General features: G+C 41.5%; 2 protein-coding genes across 3 annotated transcripts in view; one reads left to right on the top strand and one right to left on the bottom strand.

Moving 5' to 3' along the window:
* Positions 1-351: 351 nt before the first annotated feature.
* On the top strand, positions 352-10,828 carry LOC311092391 (GTPase IMAP family member 8). The gene is made up of 6 exons (XM_084129076.1): positions 352-461; positions 3,225-3,772; positions 4,578-4,881; positions 5,822-5,890; positions 7,047-7,324; positions 8,835-10,828. The coding sequence occupies exons 1-6, from the start codon at positions 443-445 to the stop codon at positions 9,627-9,629; spliced, it is 2,013 nt and encodes a 670-aa protein (XP_083985202.1). The 5' UTR covers positions 352-442; the 3' UTR covers positions 9,630-10,828.
* Positions 10,829-14,454: 3,626 nt separating this feature from the next.
* Positions 14,455-22,891, bottom strand: part of lyl1 (LYL1 basic helix-loop-helix family member) — an 8,671-nt gene continuing 234 nt past the window's right edge. The window contains exons 1-4 of one of the 2 annotated variants that reach the window (XM_084128352.1): positions 22,847-22,891; positions 20,413-20,926; positions 16,641-16,735; positions 14,455-15,933 (exon numbers count right to left, since the gene is read on the bottom strand). The exon at positions 22,847-22,891 is cut by the window's right edge and continues 234 nt beyond it. In XM_084128352.1, coding sequence (XP_083984478.1) covers positions 15,464-15,933; positions 16,641-16,735; positions 20,413-20,834 — 987 coding nt within the window. In that variant the 5' untranslated portion in view covers positions 20,835-20,926; positions 22,847-22,891 and the 3' untranslated portion in view covers positions 14,455-15,463. Of the gene's footprint in view, positions 15,934-16,640; positions 16,736-20,412; positions 20,927-21,697 lie in introns of both variants that reach the window. The other variant, XM_084128353.1, reaches the window with a different exon arrangement.

Below are 22,891 nucleotides of genomic sequence, written 5' to 3'. Positions count from 1 at the left end.
ATCTGCTAAATGACTAAATGTAAATGTTTTGCAACACTAACCATAATTTAACGATAATTTTCAAATGATAATCAATCTGCCAAAAAAAAAACACAACATGGTTACTACACATTTACTATAATAAAACCAGCTTTAACTCTGCTGTGTAAAGAAGCCTTTAGAGGGGGTTTCAGTTTTTCAGCTGGTCAGGATGTGAAACCAGCTTTTCAAACTTAAAAAACATTGAACCCCAGCAAACCAGTTGTTCTGGGTGTGGCAGCATCAGTGTGATTCACACGCATGCCGAGGATCATTCCTCCACCCCAACTGCAGGAGAGGAGAGGAGGGGTGTGGCGCATCTCTGACAGACGCGAGTCTCTTCACTCTCACACAGAGACGCTTCACACCTGGATCAGTAGAAGAGAGAGAGACAGACACGGACCTCCCTGACACACACAATCACATGGATTTCTCTAATCAGGGTAAGATTAAATCCCCATTCATACTCGTGTTCATGTTCTCCCACAGTACAGTGAGCGATTTAAAATGACTTGTTTCATTAAATGAGTAATTTTGTTAAATGTTATTGAAATATTTCATGACGGTGAGGAGAAACAAATAGATTAAATCATTTAACTAATCTAGTGTAAGTTATAACTTCTATTAGTAATGCGTGTGTGTTCTGCTGAATGCTGTGTAACTGGACTGACTGGTGTCTCATATGGTGTAATGTGTGAGGACAGAGATTCAACACAAGATATTAATCACATAAACCTAAAAATAGAGTCTGAAACTGTAACTGAAATGTATTTCTTTTTGAGGTGAGGTTCTGAACCTTCATAAAATGTATGATGTTACTACACTTATATTTCCTAGTGTTCTCAGTGTCTGATTGTTTCTGGGGGCTCTTTAAGTGTGTGATGCTCGTATGTGTCTATGACGTCACTACTGAAGGCCTATTATGATATTAGACTATATAGCCTATAATAAAAGATAATGAATTTCAAACCTGAACCAAACATATTTTTATTCAAAGCTCAACAGTCTATCATTAGTCTTTAGTCTAACAACATTAAAATCATAAACTCAAATGTCATTGTGAAAAAAAGAAGAAAAAAAAGACTGTTATAGCAGTGCGTAAATCAGACCTTTCAGGCTATAGCCTAACGCTAATAAGCTTTATGCCAAAATTATTAACTAAATTGTCGGTCATTAAATAAGAAAACTACTTGTGTAGATGATTTGCTTTGTGTTACCCGACATCAGACATTAGGCTGAAGTATTTTCTTGCACACAGTGCCGCGAAAAAATAAATCACTCCTTTGCGACTGGCTGCACATTCACTGTCCTCGCGGCTGCGGCAACTCACGCTCTCTTCATTCGCGCACACGGTATCTTTGTAGAACTTCAAAAAAAGAAACAAAAAAGATGCTGGAGCCAATGAGCAGCCAGCGAGGGCTGCAGGACGACTCAAACTCAACACACAGTATATGTTTTATCAAACAATAACTACTCAAGATTTTGCTTTAGTATAATTTTCGGGACATTTAGAGACGGATTCGGGATTCGGGACAACAGCTTAGATTTTGGGACTGTCCCGAATTTTTCGGGAAGTCAAGTCACCCTAGGTCAGTAGTCTGAGAGCATTCGGTCTTTAGAGGCTGTTCAAATGCATTCGATCACATGAGCATTTACACTACGAAAGCAATCCGACCTAATGCATTTTCAACTCCCTCTGGAAGTGGTGGAAGTGGACAAGCTCGAAGCGTTTTAGACCCTGTTTACAGCTGTATTTAGTGTTGTTCACTTGTGATCCGATCAACCAAAACGCTTCCTAAAACCAGGTGTAAACAGGGCCTTTGACACTGTGTTCTTGTGATGTCATCAGCCAACCAGTGTTGCCTTGATGTCATTTTACTGCATCCATTAGCTAATAGTCACTTGACATCTATAGCCCAGGTGATTGGCTCAAATGAATGTGTATAGTGCACCCTGTACAGATAAAACATTATCAAAAGGATTCCAGTTCGCATGGATCCACGGAATCGACAAAAAAAAAACTGTATTATGCAGGCCAGACAAGTAAATTGGCAATGTCAATATGTAAAGAAAGGATACGCACCTGCGCACATACATATTCAAACGTGCAAGACTAAACACGTAATATGCATGTGCACGCCATCAGCGTTTTCACAGATCCACGTTTCTGAAGTTTACACGGAGATGATCATGTTTTCAAAGAATTTCAAAACTTGCACCTTGGAACCTGTTTCAAAGTTTGCGTTCTCGAGCTCCAAACACTGTTGTCGTGCAAATGAACGGTCAGAGCACATTAAAAGTTTTCTGTTTTCAGTTAAAACGGTGTCGTGTAAGCGGCCCCTCAAGTAATAACTAATGATCTTTGCAACGGAAGTGAATCACTCAAAACTAACTTTAGCTGGACAATAACTTTATTCTAAAGCTAAAACAATCTCTGTTACTTTAATTCCCTTTTATCACTATAAAGCTGCTTTAAAACAATCTATATTGTTAAAAGCGCTATATAAATAAACGTGACTTGACTTGACATGAGAAAATACGGTCGTATGCACATGGGAGTCCTGCAGGGATGAATGAGAATGATAGCAGGCGAGCTGTAGATGTCTCAAGAGTTCGATTAGAGGCTGTTTGAATGCATTCGATCACATGAGCGTTTACACTACGAAAGCCATTCAGTCAAATGCGTTTTCAGAGCCCTCTGGAAGTGGTGAAAGTGGACAAGCTCAAAGCGTTTTAGACCCTGTTTACAGCTGTATTTAGTGTCGTTCACTTGTGATCCGATCAACCAAAACACTTCCTAACACCAGGTGTAAACAGGGCCTTTGACACTGTGTTCTTGTGATGTCATCAGCCAACCAGTGTTGCCTTGATGTCATTTTACTGCATCCATTAGTTAATAGTCACTTGACATCTACAGCTCAGGTGATTGGCTCAAATTAATGTGTATAGCGGCATGAACTCAACCAATCAGCATGTTCAGTGCCCAATCCCACCCCTGAAAGTTCCTGAACTTTGAAAAAGTACTACCTCGCAAACAGGGACTTTCGGAGGGGGACATATTTACCTGGAAATTCATTTAGACCCTGGTTCCTGCGGTGGAAACACACCAAGTCCCAGCCCAAAGTCCCTAGCTCCTGGGGAAAGTTCCTGCGGTGGAAACGCGGCTATAGTGGCTAACAGATTTCTGTTCTGTCTCTGTCTTCCAGGTATCGGTCCTCGCGGCTCCCCCTCTGAGCTGTGTTTGGTGTTGGTCGGCAGCATCGGCTGTGGAAAGACCCTGACGGCGGACACACTCCTGCGTCAGACTTCGGATCTGGGAACTCCAGCCTCTTCCCGTGTGAGCCAGATCCGGCGAGGGCTCTCGGAGGGCCGGCGGCTGTGCGTTGTGGAAACCCCTCGCTGGTACTGGCGGGGCAAGGAGTTGGAGGCCGACATTCAGAAGGAGACCCGGCGTTCCCTCAGCTTGAGTGCCTCCGGGCCCTTCATCTTCCTCTTCCTCATTCCCATCGGGGAGTTTACGGAGATGGAGCAGTGCATCCCGGATCAGCTGGAGCACATTTTTGGGCAGTCGGTGCTGGGTCACACGCTGGTGCTGCTCACCTGTGGAGAATACCTGATGGACCGCAGTCTGGACGAGTACCTGAGCAAGGAGGAGGGGCTTCAGGAGGTGGTGAGGAGGTGCCGAGGACACTATCATGTGATCAGGAACCGCAGATCTGACGACAGACAGCAAGTCATCTCTCTACTGGAGAAGGTGAGGCTACAGGTGTCCGACTGAAAGCTGAGATCATCTTACATACAATCAAACCAAAAATTATTCAGACACCAGATATAATTTTGGATTTTTTTTTCTAGTGGGTGCAGGACACTATAGTTCATTTATGTAAGTGAGGATAGCAAAATAAATTAAACTGTGACATGTTCAAACGCGCATACCTATAGACTGAACACGTGGTGCGCATGGGCACGCCGTCTGCGTTTTCAAAGGTTCGCTTTTTTGAAGTTTACATGGAGATGATAACGTTTGAGCGCTGCTGCGCGAATGCATGCCAAACGGAGCACAATAGAATAGAATAGAATAGAATAGAATAGAATAGAATAGAATAGAATAGAATAGAATAGAATCATGCTAAAATATTTGTTGTTGGACATTAAATGTGCCTTATGTAGAATATTAAATGCACAATTCGACACAGACCACAATACATATCTGCACTGTTTTAGTATTTGAAACCGGACTCCCCATTGATCAGTCCCAAGTCAAGACCAAGTCCCAATGCGCCAATGACAAGTATGAAAATATGGTCTCGGACTCGACAGAGACTCGTAGTTTGGACTGCATCATGGTGTTTTCTCATTAGACGACCTGAGCGATGGAAGGCAGGACTGTATTTAACACATTTATGTCTAGATAGTAACATGCGTTTGATGCTGAAATAAAAAAAGGACTTATTTTAGATGATCTTAAGGGTCACACTGTAATGGAAGGGATGATGTATTATGACAAAGTACAAATTGTATGATTTTGAGACATGTTTACCTTGTTTCTGGTGTCTCAGGTGGAGCAGATGGTACAGAGGAACGGAGGATTTCATCTGCTCAGGGATGAGGAGAAAGACGTCAGAGAGGAGAAAACAGAGATGAAGCTCAGTGCAGCAAGAGACACAATGTGGAACGGAGGCAACAAAGGAAAACTAACACAAATCAACACATCTGACAAACAAACCGAGGAAACCGTAAGTGATGGAGTGATTGAGAGACACCTGATGAATGGACTTGGACAGTCACAGAAGCGGGAGGATGAGGAAACACAGAGCAAACATGCACTTCTGGAGAGAGGCTCGAGCTTCAAACTCACCAAAGGTGATGAAATAAACCAGAACAAATGCAGGGAACTAATCCAGAAGTTTCCTATCCTGCTCCTGAAGGGCCTCCTCCAGCAGTTTAACTCCAGTCCCAGTTAAACACGCTTAAACCAGCTAATCAAGCTGGGGTGTGTTTCCCGAAAGCATCGTTAGCCAACTATGGTTGCAAGTTCCGTCGTTATCAACATCAACGAGTCTGTGAGTCAAAGTTGTGTGTTTGGAGCGACAGATCTCGACCTGTGGTTAGAAGCAGTTTATAGTTTGCATGACATGTGGACTCAATAAATCCTGATCTTGAGCAGAATAAGCAAGCTGACATTCAGTACAATCTATGTCTGTTATTTAGAATATATTCAAATGTCATTTACGTCTTTTAGTTTGTCAAGAGATTTAAAGCATAGTTTTTGAAGAATGCATGTGTGAACGTACGTAAGAACAGGCCTATTATTGAATCTTGAGATAAAGCAAAATATGAGAAATAGTCGTCAGATGCTTGTCTGTAATCTATAGCAAATCATCTCGCATTAATTCGATCTCAAACAGATTCATTAACAGTAGTCATTACTCCACCACCTGCGTGACATCATTAACCAACGTGGTTGAACGACAAATTTGTGACAGTACGGTTTCGGGAAACAGTCGAGACTAGCAAGTTGATTTCTTAAATGATGCATCGTACTATAGTAGTGAAGCAGCGAGTTACGGCGTTGTACGGGAAACACACTCCTCTTCAGGATCACTGGAAATTTCAGAGAGGTGTGTTGGAGCCAAACTGCAGGAAAGTGGCCCTCGAGGAGCAGGATCGGATACGCCTGAACTAATCAAACTAGCCATAAAAACAAAATGCTAAGAATATATGTTGATGCCACTTGGATGACGAGAGAAATGTTTGTTTGAAATTATGCTCATATATGAGATGTGTTGATGTGTAACTCTAGAGGGAGCTATTCTCAGTCAGATGATGGAGGAGCCAGAGCTTCAGCACAGCCAGAGCTTCATCAACACTAGTAGGTTCATAACATTCACTCTTTTTTTTTTCATTAACAAATACGTCTATGCATACTACACACATACATAAAACAAGTTAATTGATTGAGACTCGTTCTGAGTGTTTGGCCTTCTTGAATGGGCATCTCTGGGATTTTTTCCCCCACATGTTTTATGTTCCAATAGATTTGAGGAATCATGCGTGTCTTGAGCTCGAATGCTACAGGACGATGCACAACTCAGTCAGTTTGTGAAATCTGTGTCCTAATCAAGGTTATTATAGTTTTGCATTTTTAAAATAGTTTTTATTTTAATATCGTTTTCAATTTTGCTTTAAATTTCAGATTAGTTTTAGTTAGTTTCATTAATGGTTTTGTTAGTTTCACTCTAGTTTTTATATTTTGTGAACACATTTCTATTTAGTTTTAATATAGTTTAGCAGAGCTAACAGAACACTTCCAGTGTAGACCAAAGCGGGACGTCTGCACAGATTACAGTTAACTCTTGTGCAGATTAGACATCTTAATAATAATAATAATAATAATAATAATAATAAAATAATGGTTTGAGATTGAACAAATAAATGCAACTTGAAAGTAAAAATTCTGAAAAATTCAGCGGTTAATCGCCTCAGATAACTTCCCGTGCATGAAGCTCCATCATATACAAACATTTCCCTAAACAGCCACAGGTCAGATTTTCCAGATTAATAAGAAGATCTTATTAATTACGAAACTGATTATTTATTTTTGCTAATTATTATTTCATTTCAGTTAGTTTTTCAGTAACTGTTGTTAGTTTTGTTTAGTTTTTCATTTATTATGAATTTTGGTAACACTTTATTTTACAGTGTCCTTGTTACAAATGTTACATGTACTTACCATAGTAATAACAGTAAATTATGCATAATTACATGCAACTAACCCTCAACCAAATCCTAATCCTACCCTAACCCTATAGTAAGTACATGTAGTTAATTATTATTACTCAGTACTTAAATATATAATTACACTGTAACAATGACACCTTAAAATAAAGTGTAACCTGAGTTGTTGATTTTATTTTGGTTTACGAAAATGTTTTTTGACCAATAGTTTTAGTCTTAGTTTCGGTTTTCGTTTACAAAAATAACCTTGGTCCTAATGCTGATTCATTTGCTTCTGTTTCTCAATCCAGTCCATCACAGTTTTCAGAAGGTTTCGAATGACTTCGAGACTCTCTCTCCTGGATCTCCCGTATCTCCTGTATCATCCTCATGTCCCTCCTCTGATCTTCTGTATGATTCTTCTCTGCCCGAGCTGAGGATGGTTCTGCTGGGTCGTCGTGGTTCTGGGAAGAGTGCGGCCGGGAACATCATTCTGGGTCGAGAGGAGTTTGAGCTTCATGGAGAGGATCATGTCAGGGCAGCGGATCAGGAGTGTGTGAAGGCCAGAGCGCTCGTGGACGACACGCGGGTCAGTGTCACAGTTTTGCTCATTTCATGTAAACGTCTTACTGAGATTAAGTCCTTACTCTGATTATTGCAGTGCTCGAAGAGGGAACTTCTATGGCCGTTTACACCTGGTGTTAGGAAGCGTTTTGGTTGATCGGATCACAAGGAGACGACACTAAATACAGGTGTAAACAGGGTCTAAGGCCTTGTCCACACGAAGCCGGTGCGTTCCCTATCCGATCATTTTTTTCCTCATTCTAAAAAAAAATTCCGTAAACACGGCGTCGTCTCAAGAAATATCTGCGTACACACGAAACCACTGAAACCGACTGAAAACGGCGTAGTATATATGCCAGACCAGTATGGGGCGCTGTAATTCTGCCACAGAGATACACTATACACGGAGAAGAAGACTTTGAGCATGCGCATAACCTTGCGCGCTGTATTCGAACCAAGAAGAAGACGAAGATTATCGCTTGTTGCTCACCACAGTTGCAGAGAAGCAATAGATTTTGCTGTAATAAAGCTAGTAGGCTTAGTAGCTTCTGCAGCACGAACACAATCATGTAAGTCCGCCATTATTGTTGTTGCTGTTACGCGTGACACAGACGGCACGTGATGTGATGACATCATCGTTTCACAAAATATACGGATTGGCTGTACACACGAAACCGCAAGGGTGTCGTTTTCAGATTTATCCACTTTGGGACCCGGTTTCAAAAAATAGCGGTTTCAGTCTCCCAAAACGCCGGATCCGTGTGGACGAAAAGCCAATACGATAAAAAATGTATACGTATACAGCGAAACGCGTCTCCGTGTGGACGGGCCCTAAAACGCTTCGAGCTTGTCCACTTTCACCACTTCCAGAGGGAGTTGAAAACGCATTAGACCGGATTGCTTTTGTAGTGTAAACACTCATGTGATCAAATGTGTTTGAACAGCCACTAAAGACCGTCTGCTCTCCGACTACTGATCTAATGCTTAACATTATGGGAAGCGCGCTAACCAGACGGGATTTAACCGGTCGAATGAAGACCCAAGTTTGGTTTGAAGATGAAAAATGTACCAAGCACAATGTTCTCTGATCATTCCTGATTTCTAACACACAGCGAGTCTAGCGTCTGTCAGAGCAGAAACTAAAGCTGATGCTCTCCGTGTGTTTTTCATCTCCAGGCGCATTCATATGTAAATTGCATGAGCTTATTCGTCCATTAGATCTAAAGATCTGAAAAAACACACATTTTCCTCCCCGTAGACCCTCCCCTCGAAGAAATCAGGACAGAAGTGAGTGAAAGTGGACAAAAGAGACAGATTAAAACACCAGGTGTAAACGGGAATGTGTCTTTCTCGTCTACTTGTGATCCGATCGACCAAAACGCATCTTAATACCAGCTGTAAACAGAGCCTGTGTTTTAATCCCACTTTTCCAGAACACGATTTCAACCTAGGACTGACACTGGATTATTTGAAATGTAAACTTCACATTCTGAAGCTGAGGATTGATGTGATTAAACCTCTTCTGTCTCCTTCAGGTGTCTATGATCGACACACCGGACTGGTTTCAGTCGGAGAGATCTCCAGAGGAGGTGAAAGCTCAGATCTCCTCGTGTGTGTCCCTGTCGGCCCCGGGCCCTCACGTGTTCCTGCTCTGTGTCCCCGTGGACCGGCCCACTCTCTGCGAGCTCCCGGCGCTGAAGGCCCTCGAGGGAACGTTCGGACCCGAGACCGTACGCCGGCACACGATCGTCCTCTTCACGCGCTCCGACCTGCTTCCGAAGGGATCGTCCGGTGTGGAGGCGGTGGAGGATTACATCAGTTCCCAGCGGCCCGAGATGCTGGAGCTGGTGCAGAGATGCGGAGACCGATATCACATTCTCACAACCGGACAGAAAAACATGAAAGAGCTCCTGGAGAAGGTGAAGCAGACGGTGAAGGAGAGCGGAGGGAGTTTCTACAACATCTCGCTTTACCAGGAGAACCAGGAGAACCAGGAGAACCAGATGAAGAGCGTGAGGAGAGTCAGACAGAACCAGTCGCCTAGTTCTCTGGACGCCGTGCGAGAGACTGAGGAAGAGGAGGAGGAGATGACGGAGAAGAGTATTCGTTTGGATTCATCTGCTCCCGATCGCTCTCTGCTGCGCTCCGTGTGGGAGACGACGAGGTCAGGAGCGAGTCGTGTGCCAAAGCTGCTGTTCGCCGGAGCGCTAACCGGCGCGGCGCTAGGCCTGTTCCTCGCAGGAGCTGTAGGGGGCGCTGTAGGAGCCGCGCTGGGGTCTGTGACCACGGAGGTCGGGAGACGGAGATTCCTTAAACAGAAAACAGAGTGATTCCGGAAATAGACAGTTTGAGCTGCTCTGTGAACTATAAAATCATTCCCACCTTTGTGGTTTCTTGCATCAGTCAAATCTGTACAAAGGCAATATTAAATTAAAATGTCAAATTCAAAATTGCTTTATTGGCATGACTGTACTGCCATATTCATTGCCATATTATATGTGCTGCATATTCATCTTTTAGTTTTGAGTTTTAAAGGTGCATTGTGTAATATTTAGGAGGATCTGTTGACAGAAATGCAATATCATAAACATAACTATGTTTTCAGTGGTGTATAAAGACCTTACATAATGAACCGTTATGTTTTTATTAGCTTAGAATGAGGCATTTCTCTCTACACACACCGCGGGTCCGCTTACATCGACATATTTCTACAGTGACCCTAAATGGTCAAATGCGTTTCGTCACTATGTTGTTCTTCGTGAAAAGAAGCTAGCTAAAGTCAGCGAATAAAACACTGACACAATGATGAACAAGTAACAATAATATTTGCAATAACATATCGTTTTACTGAATAATTAAGTTACCAGAATTTCTTAATTTATCTCTGTAAAGAAACCTCAGTGTTTAACTGACTACTCTCTGCTGTCTCAGACGACGACATCACTTCCTGTCGGCCACCGTAACTTCTGTTGGGTGCAATTCACAAACTCACCACTAGATGCTGCTAAAAGTTACACACTGCACCTTTAAATGTTTCCACACCACTCTAAATTCAGCTGATTCTTTACCAACAGTTTCATGAACACAAGAACAAATCAACACGTTCCCTGCATTTTTTTTTTTTTTTTTCAATTCTGTAACCATAAATTTATGTGCACCAAAAATTAAATGTCTGTTTCTTGAAAGGACACTAATTTATCACTAGATGTGTTCCAGCCTAACAAAGCAATATTTACATTGTCATAAAACTGTTAATGTGAACAAATTATGTTCACATGCACATGTATATCTTCACTTCTCCTAAACCAGCTGACCACACTTCATATATATTTATTAAAATATATATTAAACAGAAATATAAGCATATTTTAAAGAAACTTTTCTGTGTCCTGATAAAAGGAGGACATTTATTTTAAAACGACACCATTCATATGCTTTTGGGTCTTGCAGTAATAATGTTATTTATATAAAAAAGATTCATTTTGGAAATGATGTAGTGACCAAAAAATAAAATTATACATAAAACTTTATAATCGAGTTTCTTCTGATGGATGGATGGATGTTCTCTCAACTTTGCATTCCAGTGATGTCGATGCTCAGATGTTTCTGTTTTATAAAACTAACATTTTAGTTTTCTAACTCACATGCAAGCACAATTATTTGCATTTGTCTCAAAAACTAATCCTCTGTATGATTTCAGTCAAAGGTTTTTATAATCATGACATGAGAAAAATTCAGCCACCGATGTCCAAACGACTGGTGTATTGTAACTGTGTTTACAGTTGCTTTAGAAGCCTTGAAAACTGATTATGGTAAGGAGCATTACATTTCCAACACACGCTTGAGGTGTTTGGCCAATCACAGCGCACCGGGTCAGCTGGCCAATCAGAGCACTCTGGGCTCTTCAGAAGGAGGGGCTTTGTAGGAATCAGAGCGTTTCAGACAGACTGGGAATAGAGAAGCTGCAATAATGTACCGTATGTAAAAAAAAAAAAAATATATATATATATATATATATATATATATATATATATATATATATATATATATAAAAGCGTTGTTACCTATTATATTACACCCAATAAACAAAATAATTAACTTTTAAAGGTGACATATTAGTCCCCTTTTCACAAGATGTAATGTAAATCTCTGGTGTGCTCATAATGTGTCTGTGAAATTTCAGCTCAAAATACCAGATCATTTATTATATCTTCTCAAATTTCCCCCTTTTTGGGCGTGAGCAAAAACGCACCGTTTTTGTGTATGTCCCTTTATATGCAAATGAGCTGCTGCTCCGCCTCCATTCAGAAGAGGGTGGAGCCTTTACACCAGCTTCAGAGACTCCGGCAATAACAGAACAGGCCAATCTCACTCCAGAATCCCAGAATCACCAGTAGCGAGTGCAGCCTTACGGAGAGACTCAGGAAGAGCTTCTGAATGTTAGTGGAGACATTTCTGTAGTTGTTGTGGAGTTACACTGATCATCTCATCATCATGTTGAACTTCTCCACAAGTGTCCACAGTTCCTGAGGTCTTTATAAGACAGCGGTGACATGTTCTGGTCAATAGTGTTCAGTGCTCGTCTGTGCTCAACCACAGAACAGCTTCAGGCTTTGCTGGATCTTCATCATTGCGTTAGAACTGGTCTCTGTTGTCGCTTGTGAAACCAAATGTCGGCTGGTGTGTGTAAACGTGCAGATTAAGGGCCGGTAATATTATAATAAGATCCTCTTCATACGTCAGAAGGAGAGCGAAATCTGATCGGATTATTTTTTGACATGCTTGCAGAGAAAGGCTCATCAAAACAAAGGTACTGGGTTTCACTTTTCACGTTTTCTGTGTTGGTAGAAGCACCGGAACCCGATTATAGCACTTACACACGGGAAAAGTCAGATTTGCATGATTTTTCCCCTTTAAAATAACATCATATGACCTCTTTAAGAGTTTTATTTTTAAGTTTTACACAATGTCTGTCACAATGTCACGAATCACCGGTTGGGTAACAATGTGTTAGAGTGTGTGTGTGTGTGTGTGTGTGTGTGACCTTGGCCAGAGGAAGTGCTCAGTGTCATCAGAGATGTCATAACCTTTGCAAGCGTGATGAAACTCCAGGTGGCCGAGCGCTGTGCCAGCGAGAGGGTGTGGTACCCATAATGCCCTGCTCCTGGGACATCAGGGGGTTTATCTCACCGTCACACACACACACACACACACACCAGTTCTCTGCCCCCCCCAGAGGCCTCGGTACCAGAGACGGGAAACACTCAAACCTTGCATATCCCTGAACCGTCCCGTCATGTGACACACGCGGGCGTTTGTGGCGTGTCATTCAACCAAGCGTTACGCAAGTCTGCCTTCCTGCATGCGGGCCGCAGGAGTGTGTGTGGCGGATGGGTGAAATGGAGAGGATGATTTTCACTTTTTCATTCTTCCCATCTTTTCATAACTCGTGGTCCATGTCAGGAAGTCTGTTGGCTGGCGATGAGACAGCAGCAACTGTAGATGCTTCCTGACACCTGATCCGACGAGAGAAATACAGTCAGATACCCACAGATGACCTCTGACCCCCCCCCCCCACACACACACACACACACACACACACACGCACACACGCGCACACACACACACACACACACACTGCCACAGCTGAAGTGGGAAAAACACAACACGGCTGAACAGTGTCAGTTTTTCCATCCCGCTCGGATTCTCATGATTCTGTCATGAATAAACTGCATCCGGCTACAGGACGGGCCTTTTTTTTTTAAAAACAAAATGATTTTCCTGTCCCAGCAGTCTATGCTGAAAAATCTTGGAAAATCCTAATCCCATCTGACGACAGACCGAGGGACACAACAAGTGACGCCGGTGCATGCTACAGAAAAACACACATTTTACAGCATCAGTGGAGATAGTGAGCATGTGACTCTTTGAAGCATTGCTTAAAGTCAACATGAAATCAAAAAATACTTCTTATTTTTTATGGAATATAGCAAGATTTACTAGTGCATATCTTTAAATAAAAAAAATAAATAAAAAAATCAAGTGCCTCATAACCTTTAATCAAAACACTGCAGAAAATAATGTTATTCTTCAGTATTTTTACATTCCTGAAGGGACTGTGCAACACATTGACTGTTTATACACACGGGATTGTGCAATTTACTTTCTACTGCTCTTTTTTTTAATTTCTTGCCGCTATGTTGAGTTGTATGTTGTAAGTTATCTTTACTCAGTGTTTTGTATTGTACTTGTGTAAATTTTACCACAAGGAGTTGCACTTGAATTTCATTGTACAGCTAAGTGTCAAAGTTTTTTGTTTAATTTTCCACTACACATTTTTAAATTAAGATACATTTACTTGAGAAACAAAATGGCTAAAGATATTAAGTCTTGTTTCCTGAAAAAGTTTATGCTTAAAACAAGAAAAAATATCTGCCAATAGAGTCAGAAAAATACTAATTTTGCTTTGAATTAAGTTTATTTATTTTTTTACCCCATTGGCCGATTTTTTTATTTTTTTTTAAACCAATAACTGAGCATATACTAGTAAAAAGATCTGAGGGCTCAGGGAATGCGAACACACCTGTGTTGATCCACAACCTTGACCCTTTTTGACTCATGTTGATCCCTCCTCCTAAAGTATGTGATCCACAAATTCTTTAGTCAAGGTAACATGGATGTTACACTGACAGTAACATGGCATCATTTGCATGAGATGCCTAATAAAAAACAAACAAACATCTAACCTGGACAACAGAGCTTATTCATAGAATTTGATTTCAATGCTTTTAAAACAGAGTATGAAATACCAAGGTTTTCTGTAATGATGACGTTACATTCCATTAGGAAAAAAGATTCCAAAAGTGACATCGCACCCTCAAATGATGTCACTAACCTTGAAAGGTCAGGGATCATTTCATCATCGGAAGCACTCGTTGTATCATCAGGTTCTTTGTAAACAACTTTGGCTGGTTTTACAAAACCTGTCTGTCTGGAAACAATCGCATTCAACCTGAATAAAGTTTGTATTTTTGTAAGTGTATTTTGTGTTCTGTTGGTAAAGACCAGTGGTTCGTGCTCATCCTTCGCTCGTCATTATCTTACACTAGTGCTAAAAGCTTCCTGGGTTTATTAGGAAGTGAAAATGAGAGAAAGAAATCTGAAACTTATTTTATTCAAACCAAGATCAGTTGAACGCAAGCCACATAGTTGCAACTTCCAAACTCCGAGGAGCTTCACATCATCCAAACATCTAGAGACTCAAGAACCCAGTGTGATGTGGATCATGGATGTGAGCTGCCATCATTAGTTCTTCTACGAGACTCTCATGTCTTCAGTTCAGCTTAAACAGCGAAAGAGTCAAAAGATCAACACATTATTGAATAATCCAGTCAGAGTGCTAGAGACTGTGGTAGATGTGAAGTTTGAGGTACCCGTGATCGCATGTGAGGAACCCACACACTCTATCTATTCCTCGAAATATCAGAGACAGGAAATTAAATGGAGAAGTGACACATGAAACATGGACCAGGAACACAAGCCATGAATTTAAAAAAGTAAATTCGCTGTAATTCCACACAAAATGTCAATATTTAGACCAAGCGGCATCCGTCCGGTCTCTCTCTCGAATCCAACACGGAAGTGTCTTAAACTGCAGTTCATCGACTGGCCACTAGAGACCGGCTGCAGAAGAGACTCAATCCCATAAACCCCCATGTTAAAATGCCCAACTTTACAGCAGAAAAAAAGCATGTTTACAGCCTGGTGCAAAAAGTGGTTTTGGTCTATATAGCTAACTTTGCCCTTCATGACGACTGTGAGGGGGTGAATATTTTTATAACTCATCCGTTTAAATTATATCAAGCCTTACATTTCTGCATAAGTAAGGGCGTGGCCACTTGAGTGACAGGTGGATTGCCGCTGATGTGACTACTAGCCGTTTGTCTGTTAGCGTCACGTCACCTCAGCTAATCCGCCTCGCTGGCCATTTTCGTTTATCCGGGAGTGACGCGCTGCCAAGATGGCGACGGCCGGCTCCGCCCACTTTGGGCTTCAAAAATGCTCTTCAGAAACATACGGGTGATGTGACGTCCATATTTCTATACAGTCTATGGTTTATAAGTGCCGAGGGTTAAACACCCATATCCAGTTAGTCTGGGTTTAGTCACCGCTGGTAAGTGCTTGCCGTGACCGCTAGTATCTGTTCCTGAACCTTCTTCTCCGTGATCCCGGTGTGTTCGGTCTCAACGCCACAAGTTCGAGGACCTGAGCTTTCCTCGCTGTCTGTGTCCCCGTAACAGCTGGATCCCGACGACACCATCATGGAGTCCATAGAGTCTCTGTTTTTGCGAGACGGGGAGCTGCCATTTCCCAAATCCTCGATTTCCTCCTTCCTCCCATCCGGACCGTTTGTCGTGTCTTTCCCCTGATCGCTCGTCTGGTCGTTCAGCAGCTCGACGAGAAAGTCAATGTACTTCATGGCGAGTCGCAGGATCTCGTTCTTGCTGAGCTTCTTGTCGGGCGGGTGGGTCGGGATGAGTTTACGGAGCTCGGAGAAAGCACCGTTTACGTTCTGCTGCCGCCAGCGCTCGCGGCTGTTGGTGAAGACGCGCCGGGCCAACTTCTGAGGAGGACCTGAAGGAGAACCACATGTGAGATACAGTTGCAGGAAAACGTTTGTGAACCCCTTGCAGAATCTGTGAAAATGGGAATAATTTTAAACAAAATAAGAGGGATCATACAAAATGCATGTTATTTTACCTATTTTAGAGATATTTTACATAATTTGTTTTTACATATAGTCCACAAGTAAAAAAAAATTGCTGAATTTATTAAAATGACCCCATTCAAACATTTATGAACCACTGATTCTTAATACATCTGAGCACAGAAACGTGGAGTTCATTTGATTTCATTGCAATATAATGTATAATAATGCAATGGGGGAATATTTGTGGGTCTTTGATAATGCCAAATGTCTGATGTTACCAGTAAAAAGTGGCCTACATTATTTTAAATATATCTAGTCAGAGTTCAAGCATATTCATCTAAAATAATTCTGTTTTCAGCTTCAGAATCATGAATATTGTTATTCTGGTGTCTCTATTATCCTGTGCTTTGGGTTTATCAGCACCAAGTCCAAGACTATTCATTTACACACACAATGTCATATCAAATTTAGCATTTTAATCAACAGTACATTCTTTTTGTTAACCTTTTACCATATGTCTTGGAGTATCGCAATCGAATCGTGACATGAGGGTATCGTTACAGCCCTAATGACGATGCCGAACACAAAACATCCACTGATTTGAAAACAGTCCATGAGTGGAATGATGTACCGTCATTGAGGTCCAGTTCGAAGTGTGCGGACGGGCGTCTCTTCACACGAGCATTACTGAAGATCCCAAAGCTTCCAGACGGTCCGAGGAAAGAGCTGAGGGAAAGAGAGAAAACACTGAAAATAAGGAGACAACATGAGAAAAAGAAATCTATAAAAGCAATCTGGAGCGTTTGATGAACGTCTGCCACTGATTGGACAAACGTGACGCCTGTCGTTCTGTCCTCATTACAGCCGCACATCTCAGATAGATCCGACTTTATTCTGTCTGTGCTGCTTTGAGACGAAACTCAGGCCCTGTTTACAGCTGGCATTAATATGCGTTTTGGTCGATCGGTTCACAAAAGAAAGACACATTCCTGTTTACACCTGGTGTTTTAATCCGTCTCTTTTGTCCACTTCTGTCCTGATTTCTTCGAGGGGAAGGTCTATAGGGAGGAAAATGTGTGTTTTTTCAGATCTTTTTGATCTAATGGACGAATAAGCTCACTTTCTGACGGAGAAACGGAGATCATCAGATTTTGTTTCTGCTCTGAGAGACGCAAGACCCGCCGAACGCTGCGAGTATGTGTTAGAAATCAGGAATTGTGAGAGAACATTGAGCTTGGGATGTTTTTCCCCTTTAAACCAAACTTGGGTCTCCAGCTGACAAAACCCAGCAAGCAATATCCGTCATCTCACCGTCTAGTTTAACTATAGACCCGATAAAGTCCAGCTGTGAGTAACACACTTCTAGACAAAATAACCTTGAATTTGGTTACATGTCGTTTTTGCCTAAATAACTTCCGAGATGTATGATATTCCATCATGGAAGCAAAGTCAACAGTTATTACAAGGTGTTTGGTTTAATTTCTTTACTCATCTCATTTTCTTGTTATCTAATTGATGACTAGTCTATTCTTGGGCTATGGTTTAGACGCCAATTAAATTTTCATTGACAGTCCAAATTTTGCTTTGTTTTACCCTAAATGTCTGGGCTGTGTTTGGGCGGCTGTTAGACGTCATTTAAACGCAAAATTGCTTGCTGGGAATTTAGATCCCGTCTGGTTAGCACGCTTTCCATAATGTTATGCATTAGATCAGTAGACGGTCTTTATATTGGCTGTTCAAATGCGTTTTCGATCCCTCTGGAAGTGGTGAAACAGAAGTGTTTTAGACGCCGTTTACACCTGTATTTACTGTATTTAGTGTCGTTCACTTGTGATCCAATCGACCAAAATACTTCTTAATACCAGGTGTATCCAGGCCATGAGACTAAGGGAGGTCAAGATAAGCAAGTCACTGGTCTACAAGAGAACATTACATCAGATCAGATTGTTCATTAGTTTGATGCTCAACAAGACCATTGCTATTAATGCGTGCATCGTCCCGCAGCGAATGAGTCACGTGTGTTGTTGAGGAGAGTGTGCTGCTACTTTACTAAGTGATCAGATGCTCCATTTTCACCTGCTGGACGATAAAGCCGCTAAAGATGAACATTTACCAACAACCACCAGAACACTGTAGCCAGGTGAACACACGTTGAATCAGGTGTTTATCTAAAATGTGCAGTGCTGAGGATACTCTAAGACAGGGGTGTCAAACTCATTTGGTTTCACTTTATTTTGATGGTCCCTTTAACACATTCTGTTGACTATAAGTAACGTTGCACCTACATGTCTACTAACTCTCCTTAGAGTGTTAGTTAAGTATTAATAGACTGGTAGGGTTAGGGTTAGATTAAGTTGACATGTAGTTGCAAAATTACTTATAGTCAGTAGAGTGTCTGTTGAAGGACCATCACAATAAAGTGTTTGCAGATATTAAGCAGACAGTCTACTTATACTCCAATGAAAGTTAGTTGACCTATAGTTGCAAAGTTACTTATAGTCAACAGCATGTTCAAAAGGGACCATCAAAATAAAGTGTTACCACTCATTTTAGGTTGAGGGCCCGATTGGGAAAAAATGTAATCATGTGCAGGGCGAATTACCTTTTTTAAACCTTAGTGCGCTGACAATTAGTCTATATTAAAATTAACCATACAAACTACAAAATTAATTAGCAAGAAAACTAGCTGCTCTCTGAAAACTGCATTTTTACAGTGAAAATACTTTTCTTTTCTTTTTTTAATAATGTTTTATGTAATATCTCTGGTAACACTTCAGTCTAGGTTCCAATTCTCACTATTAACTAGTTGCATATTACAAGGAAATTAGCTGTTTATTAGTATTAATAAAGCACATATTAATGCCTTATTCTGCATGACCTTATTCTACATTTCTAATTCTACCCCATACCTAATTATCTTACTAACTATTAGTATTAATAAACAGTAATTAGGAGTTTGAGGCAAATGTCATAGTTAATAATGAGAATTGGACCCTAATCTAAAGTGACCATATTTTTCTATTAGGAATGCCCCGAATATGATTTTTCATGGCTGATTCTCCCAATTCTGATACATGTTGCTGATTTCAAGCAAATTTATTTGTTGTTTATTTGCTCTATAATATGCCAAACTGGCCTAAAAAAACAAACAAACAAAAAACAAAACAAACATCTGTAGTCATATGAAATTAGAGGCAATCCCTACATTTTAATCATGATCCACACAAAGATGCTACACTCATGTACGCATGAGCAGTTATTTTTTATTTAAATTAGATTGTATAATTTCAAGATTTAAAGCAGAAACAGAATGGTCTGACTTTTGTTTTGTGAAATTATGCTATAATTATGCTAGAAGAGATCTGCACAAAACCAAAAACAGCAGACGAACTGAATGAAAATGCAAATTCACTCTCTGCCAGTAGGTGGCACTTATAGAACAGCAGCGATACAGCAGCTTCCTTGTTTACCGCTTAAACACTACTTTATACAGAGGTAAGAGGACCAGAAAATGCCATCAGAGCCGTTCTGAAGACAGTTTCCCTTCATAGACACATTCATTTAAACCCCTACTCCCATTTTAATATTTATATTTTTCTTCTTATATTTCACGAACATTGAGCTTACAGTGCCTGGTACAGTTTTTCTCTGTCTGTGTTCTCCCAGTCTGGTCTGTATTAACGTCCTGTTTACAGACTTCGTAATATTCCCACACAAATGACATTTCGGTAAATGATTGCAAAGCAGTTTGTGTGCAAGTCTGGAATAGAGATTGACTAAAATAAAACGTCCCGATTTATGACCGGTCGACCGGTGCATTTCCATTTTCTATTATTGTTCAAATCCCTGTCTGGGCCGGATTGGACACCATTGTGGGCTGTGTGTTTGACACCCCTGCTCTAATGGTGTGTTCACACAAAAAGCGAAGCGAAAATTCGCATTGCGTTACTCGCTCTAGATCACTTGAGGGATGTTTCTTGTTTTTCGCATCACTTGCGCCAATAAAAACATTGCGCGATTAGGAGTGTCACGCACATCAACAACAACAACAACAACAACAACAACATTTCTTTCTGCCATTTTGACAGCCGTTTCCAGCACTACTTGAGGATGGACAGGTGCCCAGAGCACGGATTTATCAAAAAGCTGGTAACTGATCGGCTTACGTGACAATGCAACATACAAATGTTTACGTTTGAGTTGAAATTGTTCGTCCTTCGCGTCTTTGCATTGACATTGTATATAAATTAATTAAATTTGCGTTTGGTGTAAACACAGCATAAGACTAGGATTGGGATCCACTGAGTTTTGTGGATTGTGATTGGGATCCCATTGGGATCCACTCTTTCTTCTTGTCATACAAAGGAGTTTAACTGGTAACAGTTGTGTGTTTGATTCCTAACCTGCTGATGAAGGGGTGTGTGTTCAGGAAGGCTGGCGGCAGGAGGGCCGTCGGGGGTCCAGCGCCGGACAGCGAGGACAGATGAGCGAGTCTCAGCTCCACCGGGCCGTGCCGGATGGCGGGGGGGACCGGGTGCAGGGCCGTCATCGGGGGGAGGGGGGGTTTGCTGTGAGCCAGGCTGATCACCGGGACGTTGGGAGGGATTGATGTGGAGGAGATCGAGGACAAGGACACGCTCTGAAGAGCTCCCCGGGGAGGTGTTGTCGTATCCGGCTCGGCTCCGGTGGCCTCCGGTTCAGTCGCATCCGTACGCCTCTCTGCATCATGAGTCGCAGTAGCGTCGGGCGATCCCGTACGAGCAGGACTGGCGTGCTTGAGGACCGACGGGGAGGGTGAGACGGGAGACTCGCTTTTCTCCATCATGACCCAAGGCTGACGAGTTCTCCTGATGATCTCAGATTCTTCTCATCGCTGCTCATGTGGAGGTCTGCAGATTGAGTCGCTTCTTTTAGGACCTAAACAAAAAAGGCTGTTTAAGTTTACAAAGGCAGAAGTCACATTATGATATTATAAAGCACAGATATGGTTGGCGCCAATAGCCTTGTGGTTAGCGCGCTGATATATAGCGCAACTGTGCTATTCGATTCCCAGCTCGAGGTACTTTGCCGATCCTATTCCCCCCTCTCTCTACCCAATGCTTTCCTGTCAAATCTCTACTGTCCGATCCAATAAAGGCACAAAAAGGCCAAAAACATAACTTAAAGAAAATAATAGAGGTCTGATGTAATTTTGAACAAAATTGGGTCAAAACAAGTTTCTACCAACAGGAGTGAACTTTTCCGGCAAGTTCCGGAAACTCTTGAAACCAACTCCAAATGACTTTAAACACTTTTGAAATACAATTGGTCCATGGTGATTGCATATGAGATAGTTGTGCTCTGGGAATGCTGTAACTGGGGCCTTAATCTGACTTCTGACCTGTAATGCTGCCTGAATCATGATCAGACACTGTTCGTTCGCTGGCCAGAGGAGAACTGAGCGACTGAGTCTGGTTTCTCCCAAGGTTTTTTTCTCCATTCTGTTTTGGTTCCTTGTCACTATTGCCTTTGGCTTGCTTAGTTGGGGACATTTAATATAATACTCAACATTAATATTGATCTGCCAGCATTGACACCATTATGTGAGAACTGAACTGAGCTAGACAATGACATCTATGACCAATATATATATAGATGAACCAAATTAATAACTTTTTTACAACAAAAATGAACCATCAATGAACTTACTTAAGATGTACTATGACGCCATTTTCTTCTAGATCTGCTGAACAGCAGAAACAAACTTTGTTGCATTAATTTCCTGTTATCATTGTAAAGCTGTTTTGAAACAATCTTTATTGTAAAAAGTGCTATATAAATAAAGGTGTCTTGACTTAAAAGTCACGTTCACATGGCGGGTGAATTCGGTGTCACTCCACTTCTGGGTGTTTCGTCCAGTTCTGCTCAGAGTTCAGTGACTGACTGACAGACATTCACTGCTGAAAGACTCATTGAATCAGTGTGAACAGATCTGAACTCAACTAGTTTATTAAACCCTGACAGGTCATCTGAGGAGTGAGAAATAAAAAAACAAAACAAAGAGGAACATTTCCAGACTAAACAGCAAACGTTGGTTGATCATCATGAGATCAGGAGTGACGAGCACAGATGGATCATTAAGAGGATTCACTGTTAAAACTTTACAGGCCATGATGATAAATCATGCTGGAGTCTTTCTACGTTCAGTACTGCAAAACAACAACAACGAATCTGTCAGTATTTGAGATCATCATGAACAGCTGCTATCCGTGTTCAAGGTTAGTTGTGATGTTTCCAAACTTATGCGTAAATCATCTGTCAATCATCCTGCCGTCTAGAGATCAAGACTGACGTCAGCCACCGATTGATCGATGGGTCGATCGCTATGACAGACATGATCAATGAAACGGCTCAGATCTCACACAGACACAGAGATTCAACACAGTTCTGCAAACATCGACTGCTATTCCTTACATTCGGTTCCTCTTTCTGTCCAGTTTAACCGAGTGTTTTCATAATGCCTGACTCTCAGAGCGCCTGTAAATCCATCCGAAGAAACACATGTTAAGAAGGTCCATGCGTTCTCAGATGGTCACTCGCAGGAGACCTCACATATTTCACAGGTCAGGTTTTTCTGGCGTTAAACGTCTGTCGTCGAGTCTTTGATGTCCATGTCAGTTTTCAGGAACTTTATCATCAAAGAAGTTCCAGAACAATCAGAAAATCCCAGTTTCATATGTAAGAAGAGAGTCAGTGGAGCTGAATAACTGTGTGAAGTTCTCCAGAGCGTCTGAAGACTGAGCCGTGCATCAGATCATCTATAATCAGAAAGTGTGATGAAGAGCTGCTGTCACTCACCGTGTTTGTGGTCACTTTCTCCGTCGTCGATGCGTCTCGTGTTCA

This window comes from Abramis brama (assembly GCF_963993115.1).
Source record: "Abramis brama genome assembly, chromosome: 11".
NCBI classification, from domain to species: Eukaryota; Metazoa; Chordata; class Actinopteri; order Cypriniformes; family Leuciscidae; genus Abramis; species Abramis brama.
The sequence above is the reverse complement of the archived record's forward strand: the minus strand, read 5'-3'. Positions and strand labels throughout refer to the sequence as shown.

Excerpts from the sequence above, each read along its gene's own strand:
- LOC311092391 (XM_084129076.1), top strand. Across the intron at positions 4,882-5,821 it reads GAGCTTCAAACTCACCAAAG|AGGGAGCTATTCTCAGTCAG; the intron begins GTGATGAAATAA and ends GTGTAACTCTAG. Across the intron at positions 5,891-7,046 it reads CCAGAGCTTCATCAACACTA|TCCATCACAGTTTTCAGAAG; the intron begins GTAGGTTCATAA and ends TTCTCAATCCAG.